The following is a 15,245-nucleotide window of genomic DNA, read 5'->3' as shown; positions in this document are numbered from 1 at the left end:
ACAATTTATCCTTTTGATAACTTGTTAATATTTAATTGTCTTAATCCCCCTAAGAAAATATACAGAAGAATGAGAAAAACATATATATACATAGAAAAATATCAAAGTATTTCTGAGCAAAAATACAATACTAACCTATTACATTCATTATGACTACTATTACTACTACTTAAATAAAGCATGTGTAGATTTATTAAAGGAAAGTGAGAAAAAGTCTTGAAAGTGGGAAGGATTCCAAGGGAGGTATGCCATATTATATTCTTTTACCAAAGTTTAATGTAGGCTAACTGTTTTCCAAAACAGCCAACTTACTCTAAAACCACAGGAGGGCAGTATTTGTCTCACAAAAAAATTCTACTGAAACTGTTCAAACAACAAAACAATTCTTACAAACTATTCATAAGACAATATAATTAAACACATCAAAGGTATAAAAAAGTCAAAGGTAATGGAAAAAGTTCTTAAAGTACTTATTAATGCTACTCCTTAGCCAGAAGTAGCAGTGCAGGCTTTTATTTCTAGCATCCACAAGGCAGAGAGGCAGAAGCGGACAAGTGAATTACAGGCCAACCTGGTCTACATAGCAAGTTCTAAGCAGGCCAGAGCTACACAATAAAATGCTGTCACAAAAAAAAAAAAAAAAAAAAAGCAAAAAGCAAAACAAAAGCATATTTAAGTTATCAATGATCTAGGACCAGGAGAGATGGCTCAGAGGTCCTAAGGTCAATTCCCAGCAACTACATGGTGGATCATAACCATCTGTAATGAGATCTGATGCCCTTGTCTGGCCTGTAGGCATGCATGCAGTCATAACAGTGTATACATAATAAATAAATAAGTCTTTTAAAAATATTAGTGATGAATAAAGAATCTGAATTTTGTATAATCTAGATTCTATTATTTCATTTTACATTTAAAATGTTAACATATGCCTTAAATCCCAGTACCCCAGAGGCCAGTCTTTGAGTTCAAGACCAGCCTGGTCTACAAGGCAAGTTCCAAGACAGCTGGTTCTATTGCACAAAGAAACCTTGTCTTGAAAAACAAACAAAGAAACAAAAAGTATTTACCACCCCAAAGGCCTTATATGGGATGACTAATGTAATAATTAATATGACTCACACATACAGAGTGAGAAGAATTAGGAAGTCTGTGCTACACAAGAGAGAGCCAGTAAAGAAAAACTATCAAATTTGAGTCATGTGTAGTAGAACATACTTTTTAATCCCAACACTTAGGAAACAGGCAATCGGATCTGAGTTCAAGGCCAACCTGGTCTACTGAGAAGAGTTCCAGGGGAGCCAGCTGTATACAGAGAAACCCAATCTTGAACAATGGGGGTGGGGCAGTGGGGCTGAGAAGGGCTCTGCTGGAAAGGTAAAGCTCAACAGTAAAAACAATGGATGTTCTTCCAGGGGAATCTGAGTTTAATTCCCAGCACCCATATGAAGGTTCAGTTCACAACCATCATTCCAGTTTAAAGGAATCCAATACCCTCTTCTGGCCTCCACAGCACCAGGTGTGTAGACAAAACACCAAAACACATAACATTTTTAAAAAGCCAAATTTACTTTGAAATTGTAGTAGTCAAGAATGTCTGAACTGCAAGATTAATCAAAACATTTTTTTAAAGCAACAAAATTGTTTTAACTATCTATGGGAGATCAGACTCCCTTTAATTAAGAGGAAAGACATCAAATCCAGCAGGTTTAGCAGTGAAGTCTCTGTAGAACAAAGAAGCAAATCAGGAATGGGAGTCAACGAACTACTTTGTCAATAATAGAAATGAATTTCTAAACCAAGACAAAAGGAGATAAAATTCTGATCCCAACATGAGAAGAAAGTACAGCTGACAACTGCTCCATCGTCCAAATCTCTACTCCCTGATATCTGAAACTGAGGAACAAATGAGGTTGCTGCTTTCCCACCTACCAAACTCACTATATAAAAACATTAAACACTATGAGAGCTGAGAAACTGAACTATACACAGTAAAAGCATCCTATTGGAAGGGAGGGAGGAATGGAGAAAGGAAAAAAAATAAAAATAAATGTAGGCATTTCAAAAGGAAAACAAATACTAATACTAAATTAATACTAAGGGAAAGAAAATATAATTTGAAATTTGCCTTTATATGAACTAGCTTCTAAATTTCACTATGATGACATTCTAAAATCAATTCTCCTTACTCAAGTCACACCTTTCCTAGGTCTAGTGAAATGTGCTAGATTTCACCCAAAAGAAGGTAAGAAGCACTTATTCCTACTTTATTTCTTCAAGGTCAATGACTATGTTACATAGTAATGAAGTCATAAGACAAAGTTAAGCTATAGCACCTTAAAAAATAAGTCGTTATACTTCTTATGTGGGTACTGAGGATCCAAACTCAGGTACTTATGCTTAAGTACAACTTGTATATATGCCTGTGGGTAGAGATCAAATTGGGTCAACCTTAGCAGTCCTCCACTTTCCTTTTTAAAACATTCTCTCTCTTGGGCTTGGGGCTAAACAATAGGTTGGACTGGCTGCTGGCCATCGAATTCCAGGGATCTGCCAGTCTTTCTTCCCCAGCCCTAAGATTACAAACATACACTACCATATGGCTTTTTATGTGGGTGCTGAGGATCCAAACTCAAGTACTTACTTATGCTTAAGTAAGCAGTAAGCACTTGACCAACTGAACCATCTTTCCAGCATTGTTTTGTTTTGCTTTGTTTTTTAAAAATAAGGTCTCATGTAGCCTAAAGAGCCCTTAAACTCAAAATCCTGCCTCCATATGCCCCAAGTATTGAGATTATAGGCCCACACACCAAGTCCTGCTTCTACATACCCAATTTTGAACTGAATTCTTTGCCATAATAAATGGCAATTATGGGCTGGAGAGATGGCTCAGTGGTTAAGAGCTCTGACTGCTCTTCCAGAGGTCCTGAGTTCAATTCCCAGCAACCATATGGTGGCTCACAACCATCTGTAATGAGATCTGGTGCCCTCTTCCGGTGTGTATACTGCAGACAGCTACAGTATACTTGCATATAAAAAAAATTTTTTTTAAATTTTCATTTACTGTATGTTTAAAATACATAAATAAGTAAATGGGAACTAATAGTATGAGTAAAAGCTGAACCCTATGTGTCTTACAGGTTATCAGGGATCTCTCCCACAAAAAGAAACTGAAGAGTCTGTTGCTAAGAGACAATGCTCTAAAGAAATAACTTAAAGTTTTTAAGGCAGAAAAGACTTTCAGAAAGAATCTAAACAACAAATAATGAAAGAACAAGAACTCCAGCACTTCAGATGCAGCATGATCAGAAGTTCAAGGAAATCCTTGACTGCATAGGGAATTCTTCAATACTGTGGGCTACATAAACCCTGTCTCAAAAAAACATAATATAAAAATGACATAAAGAGTAGGGGCTCTTTCCAGCCAGCGCCAAGCGATGGGGATCTCTCAGGACAACTGGCACAACACCGCAAGACTGGGGTAAGAGAAAACCCTGCCACAAGAAGCAGAAGTATGAGTTGGGACGGCCTGCTGTCAACACTAAGATTGGCCCTCGCCACACACACACTGAGTTCAAGGAGGCACTAAGAAGTACCGGGCTCTGAGATTAGATGTGGGGAACTTTTCCTGGGGCTCTGAGTGTTGTACTCACAAAACAAGGATCATTGATGTTGTGTACAATGCATCCAATAACGAGCTTGTCTGCACCAAGCCCCTGGTGAAGAACTGCATTGTGCTTATTGACAGCACACCACACCAGCAGTGGTACAGCCCCACTCCGCACTGCCCCTGGGTCGAAAGAAGGGGACCAAGCTGACTCCTGAGGAGGAAGAAATTTTAAACAAAAAACGACCAAAGAAAATCCAAACGAAATATGATGAAAGAAAAAAAGAATGCCAAGCTCAGCAGTCTTCTGAAGAAGCAGTTCCAGCAGGGCAGGCTTCTAGCCTGCACTGCCTCAAGACCAGGCCAGTGTGGCAGAGCAGATGGCTATGTTCTCGAAGGCAAGGAGCTGGAGTTCTATCTGCAGAAGATCAAAGCCCGGAAAAGTAAATAAACCATCACTCATAGCTCATGTTTAAAAAAAAAAGAAAAAAAAGAAAAAAAAAAAGAGTAGGGAGTGGGAGGATGGAGAGATGGCTCAGTGGTTAAGAGCACTGGCTGTTATTACAAGGAACCTGGGTTCAATTCCCAGCACCCACATGGCAGCTAACAACTATCTGTAATTCCAGTTCCAGGGTTTCTGACACACTCAAACAAACGTACATTAAATAAAAATAAATAAATTTTAAAAAGGGAGGGGAAAGATGACTCAGGTTAAAAGCACTGGCTGCTCTTCCCGGCAACTCACAACTCTAACTCCTATTTCAGGGCATTCAACGCTCTCTTCTGACCTCCAAGGGCACCAGATATGCACATAGTTTACAAAGATACATACAGGCAAAACACCCAAACATGTGAAATAATAAATTTGAAAAATAATAATAAAGAGCAAATACATGGTAAACATAAGTAAGCTATTCTCATGAAATTTATTTTTTTTTCCATGATAAAGTGCAAAAATTATAATTTCTCATAGGCTTTCCAATTTGTAGTGTCACAAAGTGATAGAAAGCAACTATACAGTGAAAAGTGAAATAGTGATTCTAAACATACTCATGAGAAGAAAAGTAGGTATATACTGTATTCTCTAGAGCAATGGAGGCATGGAGAAAACAAACACAATGAAACAACTGAAAAGTAAGGTATGGTGGCTCACACCAATGATCATAGCTGAGGCTAGGTGACTGCGGCAGGAAGATCAACAAGAATTTGGAGGTCAGCTTGGACTAGAGTTAGAGGCTCTTTCTCAAAGAACCATGTAAGTGGAAAATGACTAAGACCCCACTCCTTCCTAGGAATCTGGCAGTTAATGGTTGCTAGGAAATAGTAAGAGGCATTTTCTTCAGTGGCTACACTAGGAAGGTGACAGACTACATGCCTGTAAATAATCCCTCATCCATGCACCTGTTATCAACCCAAAAAAAGCTTATTGGGCCACCAAATTGTTGATAAAGAAAGTAGAAGGGGAACTAGCTGGGAAGAGGAAGGTGTCAGCAGAAGATCAAAGAAGGAAGAATGACAGGATCAAAATGATAGAAATTCATCATGTACATGTATGAAAATGTAATGAAACCATTATTATGTGTACTTAATATATATTAATAGAAAATATTAAAGATAAATAAACTAGGCATGGTGGCAAACACTCAAAGCAAACCTAAACTACTTCACAGGTTCCAGGCAAGTAATGGCTATATTGAAAGACTCTTATCTCACCAAACAAACAAAAATGACTAATAGTAATAAAGAAATGGTACAATTCCATTGTGTAAAAGAGGTGCACAAAACCCCTGGGGTGATCTGAACATGCTTGACCTAGGGAATGGCACTATTAGAAGGTGTGGCCTTGTCAGAGTAGGTGTGGCCTTGTTGCAGAAAGTGTATCACAGTGGGGATGGGCTTTTAGACCCTCCCCCTAGCTACATGGGAGCCTTTGGAACAAGATGCAGAATTCTCAGCTCCTTCTCCAACATCATGCCTGCCTGGATGCTACCATGCTTCCCTCCTTGATAATAATGGATTGAACCTCTGAAACTGTAAGCCAGCCCCAATTAAATGTTTTCCTTTATAAAATTTGCCTTGATTTTTTTTGGGGGGGGCCAGGGGGGTTCTTCAGAGCCTTAGATTTTGGAGTGCGGGAGAGACCCAACCCTTGGGTCTCAATCATCCTGCAGGGCCCATTGCAGGCATTTGTTAGTGTTCCCCAGCCTCATGGACCTCTGGAGCTCATCCCTCAGCCTGCATGTGAAATGAGATGTCCAGCCAGATTTGTAATCGAAGCCTCTTAAAATGGCAGATGATTTGGACAGGAAATGCAGGGGCCTCCGTCACCTTTCCAATGCAGTGCTCAGCATTATGTAAGAAGGATTTTGTGTGGTGCTCAAAGATCATCAAGATGTCTACTTCGAAAACTGGCAAGCATGGCCATGCCAAGGTCCATCTGGTTGGTATTGATATTTTTACTGGGAAGAATATGAAGATATCTGCCTATCAACTCATAATATGGATGTGGCAACTCATAATATGGATGTCCCCAACATCAAAAGGAATGACTTCCAGCTGATTGGCATTCAGGATGGGTACCTATCTGTGCTCCAGGACAGTGAGGAGGTACGAGAAGACCCTTGTCTGCCTGAGGGAGACCTTGGCAAGGAGACTGAGCAGAAGTATGACTGTAGCGAAGAGATCCTGATCACAGTGCTGTCTGCCAGAGGAGGCAGCTGCTGCAATCGAGGCCATGGCAAAATAACTGACTTCCAGGGTGGCAGTGGTGGCAGCAGCAATCCCTGAGCCTACAAAGGCCCCTCCCCCAGACATGTTCTGCTCTGGTTGGGCCCTTGGCTGAATTCCTATTTAATTTATTTGACCTTTTATTTTCCTCACTCCTTCAAACTGCCAGGGAGACCCTGCCCTTCACCTAGCTCCCTTGGCCAGGAATGAAGGAGCCATGGCCTTGGTGGAAGCTATCTGCCTCTTCTCTCACAGCCCTGATGGGGGAAAAGGGAGTTGGGTACTGCTTGTGGTTTAGGTTCCCCTCTTCTCTTTTCTTTTTAAATCAATTTGGAATCAGAAAGCGTGGATTCTGGCAAATGGTCTGGTGCCCTTTATCCCACTCATCCCAATCTGGTCCCGTTTCCATAGTCCTTCACCCCCAAGCACCACTGTACAGACTGGGGACCCCTTTAGGGGTGGGGGGGAACGACACAATCCCTCCTCAGGCATCTGGGAAGGCCTTGCCCCCAAGGGCTTTACCCTTTCCTGTGGGCTTTCTCCCTGACATATTAAAAAAAAAAAAAAAAAAAAAAAAAACCAAACCTAAATAAAACTACAAGTTTAATATGAAAAAAAAGAAGAAAAGGGACAAGGTCTCACAATATAACCAAAAACTGCTGACTAAATCCAAACTCCTGGCAAATCTGCCTTATTCTCTCTGGTGTTAACCTCATACCCACTAGGATAAAAATTCTTTCTATTTTACATTTGTTTTATCTTTTTTTATGTAGATACAAAATATATACAAAAGAAAACTTCCATTCAAAATTCTGTGTTTCTAATTGTGTTTGATTTATCAACATTTCTTCCTTTTATTAGTTTCTTTCCAAATATTAGGGGTTTGTTTTGCTTGGTGGTTCATACTGACTGTTGGGTTGGAGACCAACCTGTAATACATAGTAAATTGCAAATGAGTTACAAAAACCTTATCTCAAAACCAAACACAAAAATTAGGAAGAAAGAGATCTAGGGGAAAGCACTAAATCTGTCCACATGAACAATTTATTTGAAATCAAGTATCACTAAGCCAGCCATTGAATAATTCAAACATCAGTGACTTAGGCTCCAGATGGAGGCTTGGGGATGTGGCTCAGCTGGTACTCAGCTTGCCTAGAAATGCACAAAGTCCTGCATTTCACTGTATGCATCCCAAGCACCACTGTCATGGTGGCACCCACTTGTAATTCCAGCACTCAGGAGAATCAAGAGTTCAAGGTTAAGCCAGGTGTGGTGGTGCATGCCTTAAGTCATAGCACTGGGAGGCAGAGTCAGGTAGATCTCTGAGTTCAAGTGCAGCCTGGTCTACAGAGGAGGATAGCTAGGACCACTGAGAAACCCTGTCTCTGGGAGGCATGGGGGTGGGGGGTGACTCAAAGTTATATTTGGTTGTCCTCAAATAGCAAGAGCCCAGCACAGGCTATATGAGCTAAATAAATAAAAGCACTCAGTACCCTACACATACACCTCCTCCCAGCCCACTGTCTTCAGGGTCTCAAGCCCAGACTGACTTCAAATTCATCATGAAGCAGAGAATGACTCTGATCCCTTTGATTACAAGAGTATGCCAACACACCAGTTTATGCCATAAATGCCATAACGAAGTTCAGTTTCCAGTACCCATGTCAGGCAGCTTATAGCTGCTCTAGCTCCAGCGTATCTGACACACTTTTCTTGACACTACAGTTCTAGAAGATTTTAAATTTAACTTAAAAATTTAAAGTCCAGAAAATAAGGTAGAAAAAAAAAAAAAAGACAAAGATAGGATCTGAATAATAAAGTTTACTGGTAAAAAATACAAATAACCAGGCATGTTGATGTACTTCTGCAACTCCATATACTCAGCAGACTGATACAACAGGACTAGCTTGGTCTACACAGTTAAGTTCAAATATCCCTTAGCAACTTAGTAAGACTGTCTCAAAAATTAAAATGGGGTGGGGGAGGGGGATGACACTATAAATGTACACAGCACTTACCTAGCAAACACAAGGCCCTAAATTTAATCCCCAATACAGGAGGTAGTAAGTGGAATATAGCAATAGTCAACAAGCATGGAAAAATTCCTTTAGCTCTACGTTGTCCAATAATATCCACTAGCCACATACTGCTACACAAGTAGTTATAATTAAATAAAATTTTAAATGCAGTTCTTAATCACAATAGTCATTTTAGGTGCTCATCTGATGAATATTTTTAGCATATGACAACACAGATACCATTATATTCTGACATAAAGTGATTTCTCAAAGGGCTCAAGTGTTGAAGAATTGGTTCCTAATGAGACATGTTCAGGTAGTCAATGGATCACAAAGGATGTGACTGGACCATGACTTCATCAAAGGATAAATTCATTGATGGATCTGCAATCTGATAAATGTTAGAGAGGTAAGGCCTGACTTTAAGAAGTATGTCCTAGGCAGGCGTTGGTGACCCACAGCCACCTTTAACCCTAGCACTCAGGAGGCAGCAGCAAATGGAAGTCAGGATGCCCTCCTGGTCTACAGAGCAAGTTCCAGGACAGCTACACAGAGAAATCCTGTCTGAAAAAATAAAACAAAGAACAAAAAAGTAAGTCCTTGGAGAAAGAGCACATGCAGCTTGTCCCAGTTTCTCTGTGTCTATGCACTGGCTTCTAGCACTTGCACTCTCTCCTTAACCCTGCCACCTATAGAACTTTCTGTAACATACTCCCCCACCTGTTTGTACAGTTAGCATCAGGGCTGACTTACGTAAATTTTTTTTTAAAATCATTCATTTTATATGGTTGAGTGTTTTGCCTGCTTGTATGTGTACATGTGTATCTCCTACATGTCCAGTGCCCAAGGGTCAGCAAAGGGCATTGGATCCCCTAGAACTGGAGTTATGGATGGTTGTGAGCCACCATGTGGGTGCTGGGAACTGAAGAACCTGGGTCCTCTGCACCAAAAAAAAAAAAAAATTTAGTATGATTTTTTTCAGTAGACTAAACTCATCTGGAATTATATACCTCTTTCTTTGTTTTTTAAATAGTGAAATATATAAATTTTACAAAATTTGGTTTTTTTTTTATTTCTGAGGAAGTGTTATATAGCCCAGGCTGGCCTCCAACTCTATGTAGCCAAGGCTAGCCTTGAATTTCTGATCCTGCTGGATTTATATAAACATGAGTAATCATGGGCTTTTATATTTGATTTAAAGCATGTCATATTGAAAAGGTTTTAAATTTAGTATATTCTGTACCACAGAACAAAACTAAAAATATAATGAATCATACTGCACCAAAAGTAAGAAAATATATAATACCAAAAACTTTAGAGTACTAAATTCCAATGTGAAAAGAATATAAAAGTATAGGGTAGTCAAAACTTTTGTAAAATAAACAAGGCAGGTTTTTGGACTGATTAATTTCTATAGTCATATTTCCACTTCCTACCACAGTTTCTTTTTATTTTATTTTTAGAGATTTATTTATTTACTTTATATAAGTACACTGTAGCTGTCATCAGACACACCAGAAGAGGGCAACAGATCTTATTACAGATGATTGTGAGCCACCATGTGGTTGCTGGGAATTGAACTCAGGACATCAGGAAGGGCAGTGCTCTTAACCGCTGAGCCATCTCTCCAGTCCTCTTTTTATTTTTGTTTTTTAGGGGAGGAATAGACAGGGTCTCACTATGTAACCCAGGCTGTCCTCAAATGTTGAGACCCTTCTACTTAAGCTTCCCAAGTGTTGGATTTTAGATATGTCTAGAAAATATTTGCTTTAACAATACCAGGTGAGGGGATTGTACACCTGTTAATCTCAGCACTTGGGAATCAGTCATCCTCAGCTACTGGGAATTTGAGGTCAACTTGAACTACACATACTCAGGCTAAAAACAAACAAACAAACAAAAAACCCAGAATGTCATTTCACTGATAGCAAAACTGTATTGGCCTCTTAAAGGCAGATAATTTTCGAATGAAAACACAGTAGGCAGCTCTGCGAATTTGAGACTGTTTTCTCAAGTTTTCATAATTTAGGAGATACAGCAGCAGCTTCTTTTGTAGCAAACACTATTATCTTTCAACATTCTTTTTAATTTTTTTGGAAATAAGACCCAGCTACCTAGGCCAAAATGGCCTTGATATTAAGATATTCTTGCCTCTCCCACAAGATGCTGGACTTCAGCCCTGTCCCAACATGGCCCTCTAAAAACTTTTAACTTAAATATCCAAAATAGGTATTTCCCTGGAGACAGAGGAGACTTTTAAAGACAGGGTTTCTCTGTGTAGCTCTGGCTGTCCTGGAACTTTCTCTTATAGACCAGGCTAGTGTTGAACTCAAGAGATCTATCTGCCTCTGCCTCCCAACTGCTGGGACTAAAGGTGTACATCAGTACTGCCCAGCTCTAAAATAGATTTTTATTTTCTGTTTTGGCTCAGCAGTTAAGGACAGTTCAGAGATCCTGAATTCAATTCCCAGCAACCACATCATGGCTCATAACCGTCTGTAAGGGGATCCAATGCCTTCTTCTGGTCTGTCTGAAAACAGCTACAGTGTACTCATATAATAATAAATCTTTAAAAAAAAAAAAAGGTAGAAGGTATGTAAGACTTTCAGGACAGAAATATAAAAACAGGACAGAGGAATGGGAAATTGGCTCAATGGATAAAGCACTTACAGAACAAGCATAAGGCCCAGAATTCAGATGGCAAAAGACACAGAAAAGTCAGAGTGTTGGGGCTCCAAAGATAGCTCAGTGGATAAAAGCACTTCACAAGGCCAAGGTTCAGCTCACAACCATCTGTAACTATAGTTCCAGGGGGCCAGAGGCCCTCTTCTGAACACAGGTATGCATGTGGTGCAAACAAAAACACACATACAGACAAAATACCCATACACATAATACAATTTTAAAAAACATTTTAAGTTCAGATGTGCATGGTAGTCCCACCTTGTAATACCAGTGCTTGGAAAGTAGAGATTGGGGCAGCTACTCAAGTAGAGCAACTGACAAGCTTCTATTTTAGTGACAGACCTTGCCTCAGTAAATAAAATGGAGATCAACTGATAAAAGCACCTAATGTCATCATCTGGCTCTACAGGCACATTTAGACACACATATACATCCCTCTCCTCACAAAAAGACAAAAGTAAAATAAGTGAGTTTTTAAATGGGTAAGGGGGCCCTTGGTGAGATAACTATGTAGAGGTGCCTTTCTGTACAAGTGCCCCTAACCACTAAGCCTTAAACACTATTTTCCACAAAGGTACCTGGGACACAAAGTAAGCAAATATTCTCGTTTTAAGAAATCAAACAGATGCAAAATGATTCTTCCTATTTGTAACAATTTCCTAACCATTAAACTATTTAACTCAAAAAGATCATAATTCACAAGGCCCTTTAGAGACTGTAGTATACTATCATAGTCCCAGTTAAGGCCAGTTTGGTCTACATAAAGGGTTCTTAACTAGTAAGGGCTACATAAAGAGTCCATCTCACAAAACGGTATAGAGACTGCTGAGATAGAAGCCTGTAATCTTACCACTAGGGCCTGCCTAGGCTTCAACATGAAACCTGGTCTCAAAAACCAAAGCCTAATAAATAAATAATGATGTCATAGACACTTAAAATTAATTCACATAATTAGTTCTGGGATTTGCATACTTTAACTAAAATAGAATCTTCTCCTTTATTGACAGTAAGTAGTCATGAGGTTTCCCTGAAGCAGAAAGTAAACTTCTGTGGAAGAGAAAGTCCTCTCCACCAAAATACGTATTTCTAGAGTTATCTTTTAGAGGAAATTACCAGTATAGTCACAAAGACATACTATACTCTAAGTGTGCTGGGGGTGTAGTTCAAGTGGTAAAGTATTTGCCTAGAATGCATGGTGACCTAGGTTCTATCCTCAGCATCCCATAAAGCTAGATATGGTGGTGCAGGGCTACAATCCCAGCACTCAAGGGGCAAAGGCAGGAAGATTGCTGCAAACTTTAGGCCATCATTTATATGAGATGCTATCCTACAAAGAAAGAAAGAAAGGAGGGAGGAAGGGAGAGAGAGAGAGAAAGAGAGAGAGAGAGAGAGAGAGAGAGAGAGAGAGAGAAAATTGAAAAAACATTCAACAAAACACATGCATGTGGCTTATAAAAACAAAATTAAACACAGGTTGAATAAACAACATAATTCAAATTTGGAGAAGCAAGACTGGGTAATAAGAATGAACTGACTTGAGTTATTTTCTTCATACTTTTCTAAATTTCCCCATGATGAATATTACTTTTCAATTCTGCAAATCTCATTAAAAAAAAACCAAACAAAAAAAAAAAAAAAAAAAAAAAAAAAAAAAACAAGGAGTCAGTCAGTGGTGGTTAACACTTTTAATCCCAGGACTTGGGAGACAGAGGCAGGGGAATCTCTAAGGTCAAGGCCAGCCTGGTCTACACAGTCCTAGGACAAACAAATAAATTAATAAGTCCTAGTCTCAAAAAAATAAATTAATAAACAAACAATCCAAGACTATTGAGATTGTTGGGTAAATGGGCTGCGAGGCAAGGAACCTACAACTCCTACAAGTTGTCCTATCACCTCAACATGTGTGCTCCATGGCCACGTACAAGCCCTATCCCTACACACACACACACACACACACACACACACACACACTTTTAAAGAAGAAAATAAAATGTGTAATCTATAAAGGTTCACTTATTAGGATCCACTATGTTGTCCACTATTAAAGAGGTTGAACTGCTTAATGTCCTATTATTTTTTGTTACACCTTCAATGATGAGACTTCAATTTCTCCTTAAGGTTCCTTTTCTTCGGAAATACACATTTTAAATTTTTCAAAAACAAGGTTTCTCACAAATACTCATTGTTAAATGACTTCTAAATTCCGTGCAACAAAAATGATGTGGGGGGCACTAATCACAACTCGTTGGTCCTTCCACCTATACTTTAGCTTTAAAAGAAAAAAAGAAAACAGAAAAAGAAAGCAAGCCAATAAACTACACGTCCCACCATGCATTGCTGCCTTACTCAGAGTAGGTCTCTACGGAAACAGAAAAAAAAAAAAATTCTCCGAGTCCCACCTGTTACTTCGTTTCTAAACACCTCCTGCACTTTCGGCTCCTACTGCAAACACAAAATCCTCGTGACCTCACTTTGGCTCCCAGAGCCATATAAGCAGTGCACCCCAGTCTGGCGGCGCGTCTGCCTCGGCGGGAGACCGCCACCGAGCTCCAGCGCTCCCCTCTCCTTTCCGGGGCTGGAAGCACGCACAAGCCGCCTCCTGTCTGCATCCAATCGGGGCTCTCCAAGGCGCACAAGGGAGAAGAACCGGTTACTGGGCAAGCACAACACACTGGGCCGGAGACAAGAGCTAGCAGTGTGGGGGCGACAGCGACATGACCCCGACAAGCAACCTCAGAACACCGTGGGGTCCGGTCGCAGCCACCTCGAGAAGCGGCAGGCGCGCGATAGATCCCTCGCGCCGACGCCTCTGTCTCCTAAGGGCTCGCCAACGCGACCCTAACTGCCGCTCTCTGCGCGCGCTTTCGTGCTCCTCAACCCAGTCGCGGGGCCAAGTGACCTCCCTTTCCCAGAGACCCGTGGCCGGCGAGAAAACTGCTGCCGGCATTTTCCTCTGCTCCCTCCTCCTTACCGTCTTGGCGGCCTCCGCCCAGGTCCTGCCCTTCTTCCTACGGCCCTTTTCCCTCATGTCGGTTCTTGAACTGACTAGGCTTCCGTGCCCCGGCTCCGGCTGCGTTCCCTTGCCTGCTGCGCCCTGCACGGCTTTTCCCGCGGTGCCGGGAAAGGTGGGAGAAAGGGGAAGTCGGACCGGAGAAGCAACTCAGCGAGGAAGCAGCAGCGGAGGCGCGCAGTAGGGGGAGGGGAGGTCTACGGAACAGCCGGTCCTGCTGCCGTTGCCACTGCTACCGCCGCTGCCATATTGGGTTCCTACTGTACAGGCAGCCGCTGTGGTCATGTGATGCCTCCCGCGCGGCCGTCACTACTGTACGCAGCAGGCCGCGCGAACGAGCGCGCACTGGCGCGCGCCCCCAGTCTCAGAGCAGGAGCCGGCTGTCCGAAGCGGTTAGTCACGCCCCTTCACTTCCGGTTTCAGGCCTCCTCGGGCGCATGCGCGTTTGGTCGGATGTCTAGCTGTCACACCCACCACTAAGAGCTGCGGGCGGAAATGGAATCTGCTCCTTCCGGGAAAGGCTGATTTCGCGGTTGCGAACAGCAAATGTTAAGGAGCGACTCTGGAGACTTAAAGAGCCCCACGCTCTAGTGATCTTGCCAAGTACCATTCCAAATAGACTACATGTTTTATTTTGTTGTGGTACAGGCTCAGGTAAGGCGGACCTTAAACACTGAACTTCTGTTTTCCCGTTACTGGTAATTACAGGCATGCACCACCTTGCCCTCAAGTTCATTTTTACAAAGCTTATCTTTTTGAAGATGTACTGTATGCTGTTCTCGTTTTTTATTAATCTGTTTAATAGATGAGACAGGTTAGATAGATTAACCAACTCTCGAGTATAGGATATAAAGATACCGAAAACTAGATTGTTAGCTCCCAAGCCTTGCCTCACAAACTAAAGACATTCTTTTTAGACCAATAAAAACCACATTTCCTTTCTTTTCCTTGCAACTTTGTTTTTTTTTTTTAAAAAAGAGATACATGAACAGATTTTTTAAAGCATTTTGGCATAAAACTATATGAATATATTTTTGTCAGTACTTGATTTTTTTAAAGGTTTTATTAGTATGCATTGAAATCTTACTAGTTACCATATGCATAAAGTACATGTAAAACAAAATGTAACATGGAAATAATCAAAGTTTTTTTTGGTGTGTATAGATTAAACATAATGATTTTTAAATACCAAAAATTG

The 15,245-nt window shown here is 40.8% G+C and overlaps 1 protein-coding gene and 2 pseudogenes across 4 annotated transcripts in view; 2 read left to right on the top strand and 1 right to left on the bottom strand.

Moving 5' to 3' along the window:
• Nucleotides 1-14,210, bottom strand: part of ASXL2 (ASXL transcriptional regulator 2) — a 72,914-nt gene extending 58,704 nt beyond the window's left edge. The window contains exon 1 of one of the 2 annotated variants that reach the window (XM_080940583.1): nucleotides 14,009-14,210. In XM_080940583.1, the coding sequence (XP_080796709.1) occupies nucleotides 14,009-14,065 (57 nt within the window). In that variant the 5' untranslated portion in view covers nucleotides 14,066-14,210. The remainder of the gene's footprint in view (nucleotides 1-14,008) is intronic. The other variant, XM_080940582.1, reaches the window with a different exon arrangement.
• On the top strand, nucleotides 3,438-4,058 carry LOC308421886 (small ribosomal subunit protein eS8-like; annotated as a pseudogene). The gene has a single exon. The product of its transcript is annotated as a small ribosomal subunit protein eS8-like (transcript).
• Nucleotides 4,708-6,353, top strand: LOC308436599 (eukaryotic translation initiation factor 5A-1-like; annotated as a pseudogene). The gene is made up of 2 exons: nucleotides 4,708-4,746; nucleotides 5,885-6,353. The product of its transcript is annotated as a eukaryotic translation initiation factor 5A-1-like (transcript).
• Nucleotides 14,211-15,245: the final 1,035 nt, after the last annotated feature.

The sequence above is a fragment of the Micromys minutus genome, assembly GCF_963924665.1.
Source record: "Micromys minutus genome assembly, chromosome: 1".
NCBI lineage: Eukaryota > Metazoa > Chordata > Mammalia > Rodentia > Muridae > Micromys > Micromys minutus.
The sequence above is the reverse complement of the archived record's forward strand: the minus strand, read 5'-3'. Positions and strand labels throughout refer to the sequence as shown.